At 38.9% G+C, this 19,446-nt stretch overlaps 1 protein-coding gene across 1 annotated transcript; it reads right to left on the reverse strand.

Annotated features, from left to right (window-relative positions):
• Positions 1-4,086: 4,086 nt before the first annotated feature.
• LOC130928969 (zinc finger protein 37 homolog) lies at positions 4,087-18,712 on the reverse strand. Its single transcript, XM_057855822.1, has 3 exons — positions 17,949-18,712; positions 12,002-12,112; positions 4,087-5,240 (listed from the first exon to the last, which is right to left on the reverse strand). Exons 1-3 carry the CDS (start codon positions 18,055-18,057, stop codon positions 4,249-4,251), a joined length of 1,212 nt encoding a protein of 403 aa, XP_057711805.1. The 5' UTR covers positions 18,058-18,712; the 3' UTR covers positions 4,087-4,248.
• Positions 18,713-19,446: the final 734 nt, after the last annotated feature.

The raw sequence follows: 19,446 nt of genomic DNA on the forward strand, positions 1-19,446 counted from the left end.
GTTTTTTCCCCCTTTCTAGTGACTATATTACTATGTCTCCTTTTGTATGGCATTCTCGAATAAATATTCAAAATATCAACTTGGTTAATCCACGTTCCTACGGTTACAAGAAACAATGAAACAAATATATCCCCTCAAAAATTATTTACATCTTATTTGAACATTTTCAAAGCAATTTGGTCATCATCCAGATGAATCTGGCATTAAAATGGATTGTTTTTAAATGATTATTTTGAAGAAAATATTTTCTTGTGTGAATTAGAATTTGATGGGCGGTGCATAAAATGTCCTCCAATTCTGGAATGAGCCATATAGCATGCAAGATGTTCTCTCCGGAACACTTTTGAACACCAGAACAGCAGAACATGTGGCAATAGCTCATAACATAATACGGGCAAGGCATAAAACGGCAGGGTTGTACTTTTTTATTTACTCTTTACTTTTGTTATTTTGAATGGTACCTCCTGTCATCTAGTGGAAAAGCATTTAATTGCTCCGTATGTCACTGCTACACGGGTATTTAGACGGCAGGCATAGTATCAATGGCGTACTGCAAGCAACACGTCACTTCCGCTCATTAATATTCATGACATTAGCTACCGTTGCTAAGTAGGGACAAGCCACCGTTTGTCCCTAATAGGAAATGAATGGAAATCATATACGAAGGAGATGTTTACAGAGCTAAATCTACCAATTCTCTTCGAAAATGATGTGCCTGGTGCCAAATTCACTGGCAAAGATGTGGAAGAACATAAAAATGTTGAGTTAAAGAGATGGCTTGAGTGTCGAAGGCTGAAAAAGATGAAAAAAACGAGCCGACCTAAGCATAGCTTTAGCTTTTTTGTCGACGCGACTGACAATGACATTCTGCTGTTTCAACAAGCTATCCTTTACCATCTTTCTTATATATCCTCTGGTTGTCCTACGTCTCTTACCGTTCTTGGGGGTAATTTAGTTAGCTTTGTGTAGCGATCGCAAATGCTACTCAGTGACAGCCAACGAACACTTTTAATTTTTTCATTTATAACACATCTTAATTCTATAATTTATTTACACTTCCCCCTTACTAAAGTTGTTTTTTTTTACACATATAACAGAAACGGTAACAGTGGCAGTCAGATACCATTGTAATTCTTTTCAGGTCATTCATTGTCAGACAGAAGCAGTACGGCACAACGTTACGCTAAAAAAATAAGTTAAAAATATAAAAATGGCTTACCTCTTTGTCCTCTGAAAGACCATGCCAACCCAACATAATGTTTACTGCATATGAAATGTGAATGGATTCACCGAGCCGGTGTTAAAGTCCGCGCAAGTTGATTCGCTTCAGCTTCTCCGCTTCAGCCATTGTTATGTTATGTCCTATCTCTTAGAGGTTAGATCTTGGGCCCGAACCCGAACGGGTAGGGCCCAAAATGTTAAGCATTCACGTTCGGGTCGGGTCGGGCCGCCCCGCGCCGGACTAATAAATTATTTTTTTTTTAAATGGGATAAAACCGAGAGCAGGCTCTCTGTATTGTGCATTTGCTTGTGCACTCACATGAAGCAGTGGCGCCGCCCGCTTTTTCTTCTTCTCCTCCACTGTGGCACTTGCGATTCATTACGAAAGACACTTTTATTTATGCACACAAAGGCAACACAAATGTGATCCTTTTGAATCCTCTCCTCTAAGTGTCTGCAAACTTTTTTTAAATTTTTTTTTATATTAAACTTTCCCAGCGTTATTTCGTTGTGTAAATGATTTTATAATGATCACAAAAATATGTAGACTATTTAAACATTAAGAAAACTTGCGTTTTTTTTCTGCCAACTGAGAATTCGTTACGAAAGACACTTTTTTATGCACACAAAGGCAACACAAATGTGATCCTTTTGAATCTTCTCCTCTGTGTGTCTGCAAAATCACGTTTTTTTTTAAATATTAAACTTTCCCAGCGTTATTTCGTTGTGTAAATGCTTCTATAATGATCACAAAAATATGTAGACTATTTAAACATTAAGAAACATGCGTTTTTTTCTGCCATCTCGAAGAAATGAAAATAAATTGCTGCTGCTGCGTTTTTTTTTTTCCCGCGTCACTCCAAGCCGGGTCGGGCTTCAATACCAGCGGGCCGTGTCGGGTCGGGCTGGATTTTTTAGGCCCCATCTAACCTCTACTATCTCTCTGCTCTCTCAATTGCAAAAAAATGATATTTCCTCATGTTGAAACAGATTGTTATGGCTGCTAAAATGCTGCTGCACTTCATTTTAATTCATTATTTTTAATTGTTATGTGGTAGTTACTGATTGCATTTCTAAGTTGATTGAACATATATAGTGGACTAGGCCTACATTTTCACTTTTGTTCTACATTGCAATTTAGTTGGATGTTTTGTTTGCAACTGAACTGATCCCTGGATTGATATTGCGATAAAGATGCTACTGCACTACAATATTTTCTTTTTCGCTTTCTTTAATATTTACTTGAATATTTTTATCGATGGGTTGTTGTGACTAAAATACAGTGACTGTTATTACTGATTTTGCACAGGAGTTCAGATGTTGCACTGTGTGAAAGGCTGCTACTGTGTGTAAAAAAAAGAAAGCCCTGGTCTCATTCAAAGCACCAATTAAATGCTGTGATCTGTTTTTTTTTTTTTTTTTTTTAAATATATATCTAAAAGTATTTTCATCTGACTTCAACCAGGAGTGACACAAGAGCCAATAAAAAAGTTGTTTAATGTCTGACCGCTTGTGTTGCCTCATGATTCACGAAAAATATGCTTTGCTTTAGAATTTTAATGCATCCCAGGCTTTAATGCATCGCGATGCATTGCCGAATCGAACCGAATGGAATCGTGACCCTCTGAATCGAATCGAATCGAATTGAATCGAATCGTGGCCCTCCGAATCGTAATCGAATCGAATCGTGAGGGCAGTACCGATGCACACCTCTAGTTTCTACAAGTTCCAAAAAAGCAATGCGTGATCGGCATGTTCGTTTTTGAAAGATTACCGGAGAAAAGTAGCACTTTTTACGTTGGGTCTATGCGAGGGCGTGTCTATAATGTCCCACTTCGGCTTCACTTCCGCTCTACGATGCGATGTCACGGTCTAAAAATAGCCTGCGTGCGGTACGCCATTAGGCTTTGCTATATTTGCATAGCAGCCAACCCGAAAGTAACACAAAGGTTTTTCCAACTATTGGTCTGTTGTTGTTAGTTGTCTTATTGTCTCACTCCGCTACCCACTTTGAATGCACATCACTGGGACAATGATTTTCTACAGAAAATTCTCTGTTTGAGGGTCAAACGTGTAGTGTGAAAAGACATTAAGCATACCGACGTCAGTGTTGATTACCTCGAATATGTCTTTAGTAGAGGACAACCAATACAGGATTTTTAGCCGTTACAAAAAAAAAAAAAAAATCATCCGATTGCCGATATCCGAGGCCGATATTACATATATATATTTTTAAGCACATAGGTCATAATTACATAATTACTTCAACAGCTTCAAATTTACCATGATGACCTGAGACTGAAAGGATTAATTTAATCTTGTGCTACCAAGCAACAAACGCAGCACTTCCTTTTTCAAAACTTTTCAAAATTCAAAAAATGGAAGGCCTGATGCCTGTAGCAGTTTGCCTTCTATGGCGTCATATTTGTGCTACTATTCTGAGCGAACAATTAGATTTTGAGCAGGCAATGAGCAATTGGAGCACAGGAAACAATATTGAGCAAAAAAAAAATATCTACTTTGTGCTCCATAATTGTGTTTGGATGTTTTACCTGCTCAATTCGCCCCACCTGCTCAATGTTGACCCCTGCAATCGCCAATTTTTTTCCTCTGCGCAATCAGTTTGGAACACACGTTGCAAATGTGCCACAAAGCCAACCAATCAGAAAGCTGGCGAAAGTACACCGATTAGGGGTGTGCCCTCCAATTAGATCACTTGTTACATTCGCCTGGAAAAAGCAAAGGAGACAGACGAGAGAAGGATGACTTCTTGGGCAACAACGTACGACAGTATTTGTGTTTATGATTATTGTCAAATGTTACAGAACATGTTGCTCTATTGCTTCACTTGAGAGTTAAATCAGGTGCGACAATACTTCCGGCAATAGTGTCGATGCACATCGTACAAGGATAGGACAAAGCATACATAAGGCACCAAAAGTCTCAACAGGATTTGAAGAAGGTTTACAGAATACAATCGTTCGGCGTGCAAAATCTGATGCGGCAATCATTGATGACAGACAAAAGTCATTGGCCACTGCTTCTTACACCACCACACACGTGTCTCTTCAGCTGATATTTCCAAGTGAATCCTTGACCACAAACTGAGCAGGAAAAAGGTTTTTCACCAGTGTGGATTCTTGTGTGTGTGTCTAAGGTGCTCTTGCAACTGAATCTTCGACCACAAACTGAGCAGGAAAAGGGTTTTTCGCCAGTGTGGGCTCTTGTGTGTGTGTTGAAGCTGCCCTTTTGACTGAATCTTTGACCACAAACTGAGCAGGAAAAAGGTTTTTCACCAGTGTGGGTTCTTATGTGTGTCTTTAAGTTACTCTTGCGACTGAATCTTCGACCACAAACTGAGCAGGAAAAAGGTTTTTCACCAGTGTGGGTTCTTGTGTGTCTATTTAAGCTGCTCTTGTGACTGAATCTTCGACCACAAACTGAGCAGGAAAAAGGTTTTTCACCAGTGTGGGTTCTCGAGTGTTTGTTGAAGGCGCTCTTTTGACTGAACCTTTGACCACAAACTGAGCAGGAAAAAGATTTTTCACCAGTTTGGTTCTTCATATGCCAACGACAACAATACTGCTCAGCAAAGATTTTACCACACTGAGAGCGTTTGCAGAGTTTGTTGTCACGGTGAGATTCCTTATGACCATCATCATTGTAAGGAGAGTGTGACGTGGCGCTATTTCTGTCTGATGGAGCGATGAAAATGTCTGCTTGCAATCGTTCTGTTGAGCTGCTGCTGCTTCTGCAGCTTGGAGGCTCCACACCTTTGCTGGCCTCACTCAGACCATCTTCACTCTTCAAGGGCTCACCAGTTGACCTGCTGATACCTTCCTCCTCTTTAACATATGGCAGCTCCTCCTCCTCCTTTTTGATTGGAAGTTGCCCCTCCCTTTCCTCCTGCTGACTGGGCTCTGGCTCCTCCTCTTTGATTTGGGGGAGCTCAACATCTTCCTCTTTTACGCCAAGATATTCTGGCTCCTTCCGCTCAGCACCAGGATATTTTCTGAAAGCTGCAAGACACAAGAAAACCATTGATATATTTTATGGAACACCACCGCGTCATCACCCAGTCTTTCCTTTGTGCTAAACTTGGAGAAGACGAGTACGTTTCGCGGATTCAGTGTGTCGCGTGGTTTTAAAAAGGATTCATGAAAAAATAAATAAAAAACTAGAAAAAATATGCGGTTTCATTTTGAGACGTAAGAGACCTTGTTTCGCATGGATAAAAATTTGGTTACCGATAATTATCGACCAAAAACAGCTAAAAATGCCATTTCGGTTGATATGTTTTGAAGGGCGAAAGTTTCCCATCGAATCGTGTGAAGAACCTTAGTCGTCTTGTGATGACGTCATTAATACACGGCGAGAAGCAACACACTGGCTGACGCCGTCTTGCAAAAACGCCCTGCTCAAAGTCAACATGTCCGCGGTTTGGAAGTATTTTGAAGTATAAAAGAAAGATTCCTTTCTGTAAAATCTGTTCTGATGAAGTTTCTCGAGAAGTTACAACAATGAAAAATTTTTTCACCTCAACATCACCGTTGCGTGCACTTCAGGGTGCCTCGGTAAACGATTCAATCAGAATATTACACATGGCACGCCATCGCAGAAGCTGTGAGGATTGACGGTGAGTTTTTATGCAAGTTATGTAATTTAAAACAGTAATTACATAGTAGAGAATGGGTTGTTGGCGTGGTCGGGTTGTCAAAAACAAAACACAAAACGTCAGCAGCTAATGGGGTAGGCTACAAACTAGACAGACAAAAAGAATGAAAAAAATGCAGCGTATTTGGAAGTTGGTTCCACTGCAGAAATTCTTTTGCCCGGCGCACACACGATGTTGATTTATATACAGAGAGTCGAGGGAGACGTACAGAAGAGAAAATAGAAGTTTGACCTGGTGGTCTATTCAAGACGTCCCCTTTTTTGTTTCCTACATTTTACCTCCATTAACGCGTGCGATCACGAGTGAGCTCACGACGGGACGGAGTTGCCTGACCGCAGCTGTGTGCAGCCGGTATGTTTTGCCAATTTTTGACGTACTGCGGTGCACGCAGTCAACACGGAGCTGTGCTGGACAAGCACTGTGACAGCACCAGCCAGTTTACGTGGAGAGACACATCCATAAGATTTCCTTGCAATTAAAGATCCGATCACGTCATTTTCAAAGTATCGGAATCGGCAAAAAAATATCGGACATGCCTTTTTTTTAATATACTGTATATATATTTTTTAATTAAATCGTTTTCTATTTGTATTTAACTTTACAGACAAAATGTCTTACACTCATCCAGAGTCTTTAGTTTTGGATTTAAATAGGGGTATCAAATTTATCGCGTTAACGGCGGTAATTAATTTTTTTTAAATTAATCACAACGCAATTAACGCATGTGCTGCACAACCTACTCACGCATTGTCGCGTTCAATCTATAATGGCACCGCTTTACCTATTTATAGAGCTAAAAGGCAGTGTAAAATGAGTTGAGTGAATTTTGGCAGTCTTTGAAGCCTTTTTTTAATTGGCTAAAGCCTTACAATCCCCCTCTCAACAATTAGAAATATCGTGGTAAAGAAATGTGGGGAAGCAAGGTAATTGTTGATCTTTTTCTTAACACCCTATGTTATTCCCCAACGCAGAGAAGATACATCAATTGGTGCCACTACGCACAGTCATGGTTGCACTTCCCATCATGCATTTGGGTAGAACAGTTAAATGGCTACGGTTTCATTTACTGAAAGCTCAACAAATACTTTAGATGGCAATATTTAGTCACAATATACAAAGTCACATTTATCCTTTAAGAATTACAAGTCTTTCTATCCGTGGATCCCTCTCACAGAAAGAATGTTAATAATGTAAATGCCATCTTGAGGATTTATTGTCATAATAAACAAATACAGTACTTATGTACTGTATGTTGAATGTATATATTCGTCCAAGTTTTATTCTTTTTTTTCTTAATGCATTGCCAAAATGTATATGATCGGGAAAAATTATCTGGAATGATTGGAATTTAATCGGGAGCAAAAAAAAAGCAATCGGATCGGGAAATATCGGGATCGGCAGATACTCAAACTAAAACGATCGGGATCGGATCGGGAGCAAAAAAACATGAGCGGAACAACCCTACTTGCAATGTTTCTGATGATCCAGTGTTTAAAACATAGGTTAGAGTGAAATAACAAGTGATTTGGTGCTATCAAGTCAGAATAAAGAAATAAATAATTGATTATAAATATCGTTTAAAATATGAAGTTCATTAATAACATTTCTCTGAAGTTATTAGATTAAAGTAACGTGTGATATATTGTTAAGCTTTTAATTTCTTTGATATAGGGTGGAAACTTAAGTGTTCACTTCAGCGAGTTAATAGGGGTCACTATTAAGCGTTGCCTCGGGTTGTTGAACAATGAACAATGAAATACTAATACAAACAACTTGTCGATTCTTCTGATTGATTAAGATCAACAAGAAAAAATCTAAAGTGCATCAAAGACAGGAGATTACAGCGATTCCTCGTTTTTCGAGGTTAATGGTGACCATAACCTCCCGCAATAGGTGAAAAACCACAAAGTAGCCCCCCCCCCAAATTTTTTGTTTTGTTTTGTGTGTTCAATGTATTTATTCAGATTTAGCATTGGAAAGAGATACATGCACTAAAGAAATTAAGTATTTTAACACCCAGCTATTTTGCAAGTTCTCCCACTTAGAAATCATGGAGGAGTCTGAAATTTTCATCAATCACAATGCATGATTTTTTAACAATTTATTTGTGCGATACACTGCAAATAAATATTTGAACACCTATCTATCAGCTTGAATTATGACCCTAAAAAACCTGTTAGTCAGCCTATTAAAGGTACACCTCCTCTCTATGTATTATCCTGAATCAGATGCACCTGTTTGAGGTCGATAGCTGCATAAAGACACCTGTCCACCCCATAAAATCAGTAAAACGTTGCAAAATGTAAAGCTGTAACATGGCCAAGACAAAACAGCTGTCCAAAGACACCAGAGAAATTGTACACCTCCACAAGGCTGGAAAGGGTCAGCCGCGGAGCAATTGCCATGCAGCTTGGTGAAAAAAGGTCCACTGTTGGAGCAATCATTAGAAAATCGAAAAAGCAAAACATGACGGTCATTCTCAATCGGAGTGGAGCCCCATGTAAGATATCTCTTCGTGGGGTCTCAATGATCCTAAAAAGGTGAGGAATCTGCCCAGCCCAGAACTACACGAGAAGAGTTTAAGGGTACTGTTGGTAATACACTAGACGTCATGGTTTGAAATAACGCATGGCACAGAAGGTTCCCCTGGTTAAACTAGCACATGTCAACGGCCGTCTGTGTTTGCCTATGACCATTTGGATGATGCAGAGGAGTCACGGGAGCAAGTTTTGTGGTCAGATGAGAGTAAAATAGAACTTTTTGGTCATAATTCCACGAACCGTGTTTGGAGGAAGAAGAATGATGAGTATTATCCCAAAAACACCATCTGCTCTGGTTTTGGATGAACAAACAATAATTCATCTTTAACCGGTTAAAGAAAACTAGTATGTATGTAATGACGTGAAGCAACTACCGAAAAAGAAATCGATCGACTCGTGTTTTTTTTCGCTAGTTGGTGATATTGGTGTCCTTTTGCATTTAAGCATGTTGTGTTTATTTGAATAGAAAAAAAAGTTTACTTCTTGTCGAAATAACCTCTATGATTTGTAGCGTTGCAAATATGGCAGGCAAAATCATTCACTACTTTAAAAAGCGACCTCGTGAAGAGGAATGTCAATTAAGGTGACACACAGCAGAGAAATGAACAAAACAGGCAGTTTAAATGCAATAATTCACGTTGGTGAATTACTTATCCACTTACACTTATCCATCACGTGGTGACTTTAATGCACCATAGAATTTTTTTTTTTTTAAATAGTAACAATGTTACAAAAACAAACGTTATTCAAAAGTGAGGATTTCCAAATCTATCAGTTTTTATGTGGCATTGAAAAACACAGATATGAGATAATATGTTTATCCGTGCGTTCTTGCAATGGCTGACGCTTCATTTCTGTAGATTTTTACCAGTTGGAATTTGGAGATTTTTGTGTATTTTTTAGCCTAGTACAGTCTTTCGCAATGAGTGAGGCACCCGCCTCCCCCCAAGGAGTGCAACACGATGCACATGTGACCTCGCGGAACATTTTTTTGCCGTGCTAGAATAAAGTTTAAATGCACATCCACGTAGTGGGTGGCAGTGCCAGTGGCGCTCTTGTATTCTGAGTGTGCGCAGTATTTTTGAACCAATCAAGAGCACACAGCAAAGAGCAGGAGAGATGGCGTGCAATGAACAAAGCCTTCAGTGACACCATACAAAAATATCTGACAGGGATGTCAGAGATGTCTCCTGAAATCTAAGACAAGGAAATATGATTGGCTTCACTTTTAATATAATGGGAGACAAGGAAAGACCAGCATGGTTACCGTGCAGCGGACAGCATGAAGCCAAATCAATTAAGACGTCACTTAATGACATAGGACACCAATCACATTAATGTGCCGCTTCATTTTTTTTCAGCGAAAACGTGCCCGAATATTGCCAACAATCGTCCCGCTTTGTGAGTGTTACATTAGTAAACCAGCTAGAACTGTTAGCATCATTTAAAGTGGCATACCAAGTTGCTCAGTTCAAAATAGCCCCACACAATAGCAAAGGAGCTGATACTGCCTGCAGCAATAATAAAAACTGTCCCTCTGTCCAATGACACTGTCATTTTTGTTCTATTAATCTTTGTTTTTTGGTCAAATTGTTTGGCATATTGTACTCTGAGTTAATGTTTATTTATTATTATTTATGGATTTTATTTTTCAGTCAAAAAATGTAGCTTCAATGTATGTTTTTACACTTTGAATGGACTTTTTTTTTTTTAATTCATGCAAACTTGATGCGCTTTAGGTCATTTCTGTTACAAACAAAACAATGTTCATAAAGTTATACTTATTGTAAGTTGTTCAACATTGCTTATTTTCTTTAATGTTAAGTTTAATGCAAGGACACAATGTTATGCAGAGGTGTACTTATAATAATTTTATAGACAAATGGTATTATTTACAGGTGTGGCAGAAAGTTGGGGGGGGGGCATGAAACTTTTCCGTCTTCCTGAGAAAGGGGGCGTATCAGAAACAAATATAAAAGCACTGGCATTTTTTTTTCATGAATGGACAAAGGAAGACACCAACATTGTGTTCAATCTATTTTTTTAGATTTCGCATGAGTAAGAGATACATATACTGTAAGACATGTTTTTTTTCCCTTTTTTCCACAAAGTATAATTTAGAAAATAAAAATAAAAACTTTGGTGCATATACTGTAAATATACAGGTAGTCCCCGCGATTGTAACCCGGGGACTAACATAGCTGTATATTAAGGCTGTCAAATGATTAAAATTTTTAATCGAGTTAATCACAGCTTAAAAATTAATTAATCGTAATTAATCGCAATTCAAACCATCTATAAAATATGCCATATTTTTCTGTAAATTATTGTTGGAATGGAAAGATAAGACACAAGACGGATATATACATTCAACATACTGTAAATTAGTACTGTATTTGTTTATTATAACAATAAATCAACAAGATGGCATTAACATTCTGTTAAAGCGATCCATGGATAGAAAGACTTGTAGTTCTTAAAAGATAAATGTTCGTATAAGTTATAGAAATTTTATATTAAAACCCCTCTTTATGTTTTTGTTTTAATAAAATTTGTAAAATTTTTAATCAAAAAATAAACTAGTAGCTCGCCATTGTTCATGTCAATAATTACACAATTCTCATGGTGCTGAACCCATAAAATCAGTCACACCCAAACGCCAGCAGAGGGCGACAAAACTCCAAAAAACACAAGTAACAAGTGCATATGACCCTGAGCTGTCATTTTAATCTGTTTGAGCGGGGCATGTGCGTTAATTGCGTCAAATATTTCAACGTCATTAATTAAAAGAATTAATTACCGCCCGTTAATGCGATAATTTTGACAGCCCTACTATATATCCATAGTAATTGGTTTTTAATCACTTCAAATGTAATAATTATGATAAGTTTTAAACATGTAACTGTCCGACTGTAGTATTTTCAAACAATCATAACGTAGCTAAATACTTGTCTTTATTAAAAGCTTTTTGAGTGAGTCCACTCAAATCTGCTCACGCTGCTGAGAGTAACTGCTGAGAGTCACAGCACACTACAGCTAGTGTAACAAGCTAAACGACTCAGCACCTTTGAACGAAGCGCTCCCAACCTTCTCTGGCAAGAGCAAAACTTAACGCCTGTCAATCATCGTTCACTGTAACAAGCAACTACAGTGCCATGCCTGATCAGGAAAAGCAGCAGAATGGAGAGTGACAGGCTGGGCATGATCAGATCGGGACATCTTTATAAAATACTGTATTTATTTATTTATTTTAATTGAAATAAAAATCCACAATGGACTGAGGGCGCGAAGTTTGAAGCGCAAAGTAGCTAGGGATTACTGTATACCTATACTCATAATATTTTACATAGAAGAAATCTTTCAATTTGTCACAATAGTCAAGTCGGTGCAGTAGTGCAACCTTATGTCAGGACGAGTCCATTGCAAGGCTACTAAGTAAGGAACGCCACGGTATACAAGGAATGAAAAACACTATTAGACTAAAACACATTTCTGTACTCATGAGAAGGTACCATATGATTTCTGCCCCATCTGAAGAAGAAGAAAAAACAATGCTTCGGCTGACCTTTAACGTGTACGAATGCTTCCTCCTCCTTGGCGGTGGCGGGTGACTCTTCCTCCTCTTTCTTGATGCATGCGGACTCTTGGTGCTCAGGACGATGAGCTCGGCTGACATCTGCAAGACCAAGACCACAAACACACAGGCTAAATCTTATTTATTCATTTGCAAACTTGTGTCCACTAAGTTTATTTCTTTTGGAGAAAATTCATCTTTGCCAATTTTTTTTTACTCGTGTTTTGTTGACATCACATTAACTGCGATTAAAAATTTGAATCCCTTGACAACACTACTGTTAACGTTAAAAATGAATCCTCATCACCGCGATTTATTGATCATGCAAGGGCGTAGGCTTGCATAGGGACGGTGGGGACACAACACTACCAACTTGCAGGATGCTCATATTGTCCCCACCAACTTATTTGCATTATATAATGACTTCAGTTACAATGGGGCAAATAAGTATTTAGTCAACCACTAATTGTGCAAGTTCTCCCACTTGAAAATATTAGCGAGGCCTGTAATTGTCAACATGGGTAAACCTCAACCATGAGAGACAGAATGTGGAAAAAAAAAAAACAGAAAATCACATTGTTTGATTATTAAAGAATTTATTTGCAAATCACGCTGGAAAATAAGTATTTGGTCAATACCAAAAGTTCATCTCAATACTTTGTTATGTATCCTTTGTTGGCAATAACGGAGGCCAAAAATTTTCTGCAATTGTTCACAAGCTTTTCACACACTGTTGCTGGTATTTTGGCCCATTCCTCCATGCAGATCTCCTGTAGAGCAGTGATGTTTTGGAGCTGTCGTTGGGCAACACGGATGTTCAACTCCCTCCACAGATTTTCTATGGAGTTGAGCTCTGGAGTCTGGCTAGGCCACTCCAGGACCTTGAAATGCTTCTAACGAATCGACTCTTTTGTTGCCCTGGCTGTGTGTTTGGGATCATTGTCATGCTGAAAGACCCAGCCAAGTCTCATCTTCAATGCCCTTGCTGATCGAAGTAGATTTTCACTCAAAATCTTTTGATACATGGCCCCATTCATTCTTTCCTTTACACAGATCAGTCGTCCTGGTCTCTTTTCAGAAAAACAGCCCCAAAGCATGATGTTTCCACCCCCATGCTTCACAGTGGGTATGGTGCAATTCAGTATTCTTTTTCCTCCAAACAAGGGAACCTGTGTTTCTACCAAAAAGTTCTATTTGGTTTCATCTGACCATAACACATTCTCCCAGTCCTCTTCAGGATCATTCATTCACGGGCCTGGACGTGTACTTTCTTCAGCAGGGGGACGCGTCTGGCAGTGCAGGATTTGAGTCCCTGGCGGCGCATTGTGTTACTGATAGTAGCCTTTTTTATTTTGGTCCCAGCTCTCTGTAGGTCATTCACTAGGTCCCCCCGTGTGCTTCTGGGATTTTTGCTCACCGTTCTTGTCATCATTTTGACGCCACGGGGTGAGAAGGGAGCTGAAAGTCCGTGTTGCCCAACGACAGCCCCAAACATCACTGCTCTAGAGGAGATCTGCATGGAGGAATGGGCCAAAATACCAGCAACAGTGTGTGAAAAGCTTCTGAAGAGTTACAGAAAACCTTTGGCCTCCGTTATTGCCAACAAAGGGTACATAACAAAGTATTGAGATGAACTTTTGGTATTGATCAAATACTTATTTTCCACCATGAAACCATCGAACAATGTGATTTTCTGGGTTTTTTTTCCACGTTCTGTCTCTCATGGTTGAGGTTTACCCATGTTGACAATTACAGGCCTCACTAATTTTTCAAGTGGGAGAACTTGCACAATTAATGGTTGACTAAATACTTATTTACCCCACTGTATATAGGTCATTTAGATTGTCCTTCCATATGTTGTTTGGATAGAATTGAACCTACTATTATTAAGTGATTTATTCTCATTATGTTCAGACTTACATTTACCCCTTTTTCTTGTTGGATGTGCCAGTCCATTACCCCCCGCCAAACGCACGTTTGATTGGCTGATGACTAGACCCCCCCTTACTCCTCCTCCCACACATAACCTCGACATAAATACATGTCGCCTCCCCCGACCCCTTCAAAGAGGAGGGAGATTAGAAGTAATTTTTGGCCACCAGCAGCAGCAGCCACTGTATGTCATGTAAAAAGACATCAATATTATGGACGGCGGTGAGCACGTCTCTAATTTTGCTACTGACAGTCTGGCCTGCATCAGAGTTAGCATAGCATTAAACTGTGTGAACTTGTTAACCTGCGAAACACGTGTACACTGCACATATACACCTCCTCAAAAACAGTTAAATTCCCTTGTTTTCAGTGTAACTACTAGAAATAAGTGAAATTATCTGTCAGTGCTTCAAGTAAATTCGACTCAGATTTCTTGAAATAAGAAAAGTAACTAGCTGAAGACAGACTTATTTGTGGTCTAATTATAAATGTTCAATGTGCTTTCTACTGTTATCGTTAATTGAACTGTGAAAAATTTCGTGAACTCTGCCTGAAACTATAAAACCAGCAAAATGTGAGCACGACACTGCTTCGTGAGAGAGGTCTCAGGACCAGTGTTGTTAATCTTACTTTAAAAAAGTAATTAATCACAGTTACAAATTACTTCTCCCAAAAAGTAATTGTGTTAGTAACTCAGTTACCTGAATGTAAAAGTAATTAGTTACTTGGCAAAGTAACTGGTGCTAATTTTTTTTTTTTAATCAAAAAAACAAAACAAAAAAAACAGGTCACACAATGCGAAGTTTAAAGATTTTTTTTTACCCTAAACTTAACTAGACACTGGGGTATTGGGGATGTTGCGATAACTCGATAGTAACCTTTGCTATGTGTGAACGTCATTTAATGTTCTGAATCAACCGTTAAAGTTGGTAAAATTGTTCCCGTTATTGCATGAGTTCCCTTCTGTCTACTTTCGACATGTCAGTTTTAAAACTGTTTCATTTAAAGATAGATTTAAGTCAAGATTTTGCCGATTTAGGAGCATTTTAGATAAAAGGTTACTTAGGTTCCCTAGGAAGGTTCTCTACAACAGAGCTTTCCTAAGAGGTCTACTGCTTTAAGATGGCGGCTGTTTACTAACTAGTTCTTTAGATATGTTGCTATTGCCATCGTGTCTGTCATTTGCATCTAATTCTATAATGTATGATTTCTACCGTAGCATTATGTGGGCGTAGTTTGTAGGCTATCGGCTACATTATCGGAGCTACCTAGCATCGCGTTTGCAACGGTGTCCCCACTCCTGCTCTGCTCTCTCGTCTCCGTGAGTCCGTCTCTCTCAGACTTTTCTTGCGTCCACCAACATAGTAACGCATAGTAACGCACGCCTTTCCAGCCTCAGTAACGGTAACGGCGTTGCCAGGATGAGAAAAGTCATTAATTAGATTACTTACTACTGAAAAAAAATAACGCCGTTAGTAACACCGTTATATTCTAACGCCCTTATTAACAACACTGCCCAGGACACAGTCTGTGTTTCACAAAAGTGTGTAGGTTTGCATAGGGACGTTAGGGACATAACACTACCAACTTTTCAAGTTGCTCAAATTGTCCCCACCAACTTTTAAGCAACCTGATATCCATTATATAATGAGTTATCTTATATAGGTAATTTAAATTATCCTCCCATATGTTGTAAGGATAGAATTGACCCTAACATAATTAAATGAATTATTTTCATTATGTTTAGACTTACATTTACTCCTTTTCACTTGCTGAATGTGCCGGTCCATGTTTTCCCCTCAAATGCACACAATGTACATTTGATTGGCCGATGACTTGCATTTACTTCAAATGTATTAATTTATTTTCTACATTATTTATTTCAAAATATTTTTATTTGCAGCCTATGCAGACATTTTTTTCCAGATAATTTTACATTAATCATCGTCAATTTGAAAAAAGTTTTCATTTTTTGTTGCGTTTATCTGCTTTTGGACAAAACCAGTCGTGTTTTCTTTGAGGGAAGGCTCCATTTTTATTTATTTTCGTAATACCCTAAGATTTTTTTTTTTTCAGTTATATTTATTTAGATAATGTTGAGTGGTCTTAAGACAAATGTTTATTTTTAGCTTTCCTGGATAGTTAAGAGATTATTAACAAGCGTGGAATTATTGTGCATGTTAATATAATTTATGTTGAAATATTGCAATTTAAATTTGCTTATCAAATTCAGACATTTATTCTGCAAGTTTTCATATACAAGTCAATACAGATTTATTTTGCGTTAATCTTTTATCCTACCATTTATTAGGTACATACTCGTGAAAATGTGTAGCCCTTGTTCACCCATTCTGTTTGTCTTATGTCCCGGCTCCAGCAAAAAGTGTACATGCAGGTTATGCTGTTATATCGTCCCTACCAATGTTGAGACCAAACCTACGGTCTTGGTTTCACAGGAAAGTGTTGACAGTAAAACAAAAAAACACATTCTGCTTCTTTTCTTCTTGTAAATGGCCTGGTTAAGAAGGAAGGAAGTTGTGACTTTACACTTTTGAAGCCAAATGCCTACCGCAATTTTCGCACTATAAGGCGTATCGGACAATAAGCCGCCGCCCACTAAAGTTGCCACGAAAACGGTATTTGTTCATAGATAAGCCGCACTGGACTATAAGCCACAGCTGTCCTCACTGTATTATGAGATATTTACCCCAGAAGATATTAACAGGTAGGTAACACTTTATTTGACAGCGGCATCATAAGACTGTCATCAAACCAAATGAACCACCATGAAGAAGCTTCATTTGGCCATCCCTGCTCCCTCGTGGGAGACAGTGAACCTCTGCTGCCACCTGCTGTCAACACTGTTGTCCTCCAACATGCCTCGTAGCATGTGTTGCAGCGCTACAGATGTCAATAACAATCAAATTTTATGTTCTGTGCTCATTATTTCTTCAGTTACCGTTCCAGTTGTTTCATTAATTGCTAGTTATAGTATTTGGTAACACTTTATTTGACAGTGGCACAATAGGAATGTCATAGTAATGACGTAATACTGCCAAGAGCATAGATAGATGCTTACAACAGATTTCATTTAGGGTAATACGGCAAATTATCTCACTTTTGAACAGATGTAAAAGATCCAAGCTGGACGTAAATGGAGTTAGTGACATAATTTGCCAGATGACACTTAATGACATTTTCATAAGCATTCAGTAATGCCCATGATAGTGCCATGTCATAATTAGGAAGGTCTTATGACAGTCTTATGACACCGCTGTTAAATAAAGTGCTACCTATTACCCCAAATAAATTAACAAATAAGCTGCACTGGACGAAAAACTGCAGGATTCAAAATGAAGGTAAAGGTAAATGAAGGAAAAGTAGCGTTTTATAGTCCGAAAATTACGGTATAAATGCATTCATTAATTCATTAAAATGTATTCATTTATTTTCTACATTTTTTTATTTGCTGCTTATGCAGACATTATTTTCAGATAATCATACATTAATCATAATCGAGATAAAAAATTTTAATCCCGTTTGCGATTATTTTTCCCATAATTGCTCAACCCACTGATGGGCTTTAGGGATGAAAGTAAGGGAAAAGCAGATGGAAGAGACAACCATTTGAAGTAACGTTTTACTCTTGTGGTGAACGACGATGTAGGATAACATGTTTAAGTAGTATCCCGCCCAAAAAAACACTGTAAATTGCCTTTATATGAAGCAAGGGTGAATTCTCCTATTTAGAAAACATGACTTTCTCCCATGAAAATAATAATTTTAACTTTTACAGTATCATTTTTACGTAAGAAACACATCAGCATATTTGCGGCAAATGTAGCTCTGACACCCGTTCACTTAATGTTTGGTTTTATTGATGTCAGTGTCCCCAGCAAAAAGTGTACATGCAGGTTATGTTATTAAAGCGTCCCTACCAACATGAAGACCAAACCTACGCCCTTGTTGTCATGTACAGTATACATATCATCGAAAGTAAACTAACCTTCTAATCCGGGAAGTCCAACCTTTGTGTGCATTATTTTGCACACAGCCGAGTGTTGGTGACGCGGGGGCTCCTCTTTTATTGCAGCCGGTGTCATTCCCGCTGACATTTTACTCGCTTGATTTCTGGATGCTTGACGACGTGTCGATGTTATCGGTCGCCCAGCTAGGCTAGAATAAAGTGACTTTGGTGAAGTGACTGAGATAGAGATCAAAGACCAAAGACAACAAAGAGGAAAAACTGGCCACTCTTTTTGTTGCGTTTGATGAAGGTGGGAAGCCGGAGCTTTGCAACCTCTGACCAAAAAATATATTGTATATTTTTATCTAAAATATACTAATAATACCCATTCTTGGTCTGGTATGCGAAAGGAAAAATGGCGCCCCACTACCCGTGTGACACTGCTGTTGCCATAGTGTGCACTTCCTGTGGGTGTGGTATTACAGTGCCTTTGTCTTTGATGGAGCCTTGTGTAGTCCTTCGTGGTCTATCACATGCCCGAGATACTCCACCGATGGTCTCAAAAATTCACATTTTTCCTTGCGCACTCGAAGACCATACTACCTTAGCCTTTTTAAGACAGCATCCAGGTTGCAAAGATGCTCCTCGTCGTTGGCACCGGTGCAGAGAATGTCATCCAAGTAACATTGTACTCCTGGCAATCCACTCAAAATTGGATCCATAGCCCGTTGAAACAGAGCAGGAGCAGATGTGATGCCAAAAGGTAATCTGCAATATCTGAAAAGTCCCTTGTGCGTGTTAACTGTCAGCCACTCCCGTGATTCTTCGTCCACATGCATCTGCAGATAAGCTTGGTTGAGGTAAATTTTGCTGAATTTTTGACCACCGCTCAGACCTGCAAACAAATCATCGATCAATGGAAGTGGGTACTGCTCCACACAAAGCACCGCATTCAAAGTCACTTTAAAATCGCCACATGTGCGAATTCCGCCATTCTTTTTCGGAACTGGCACAATTGGTGTCGCCCATTCGCTGGTGGTGACTGGTTCCAAAACCCCACTTTTGACCAACGCATGCAGGTCAGCCTCGACTTTGTCACGAATAGCATACGGCACTGTCCTAGCCTTCATAAACACAGGTTTGCTTCCTGGTTTAATGTGCAATTTCACTGTAATGTCCTTCATGCTGCCCAATTCCTCACGGAAAACCTCTTCATTGTTGTCCAGAATGACTTGTAGTTGTGAAGAACCGTCTGACAGCTGCCGAACTTCTAGCCAATTTACACGATGTGCATTAATCCACAGTCGTCCCATGATGGAAGCAAAATTCCTTTAGAGACTTGAAGTTCTACCGGATTCCGAGAGACCCGGAGAGAAGAGAGCGAGATGGGCTGCTGCAATTCGACGAGAAAACTGGGCTCCAAACGATTACCACAGATTATGTAGTAGTCATTTTATATCTGGTAAGATGCATTTAATATATATTTAGAGGGTTTGGGGCTGACAACCATAATTAAGATCATTGCTAGGCTAATCGC

Source organism: Corythoichthys intestinalis, chromosome 13 (genome assembly GCF_030265065.1).
Source record: "Corythoichthys intestinalis isolate RoL2023-P3 chromosome 13, ASM3026506v1, whole genome shotgun sequence".
Classification (NCBI taxonomy): domain Eukaryota; kingdom Metazoa; phylum Chordata; class Actinopteri; order Syngnathiformes; family Syngnathidae; genus Corythoichthys; species Corythoichthys intestinalis.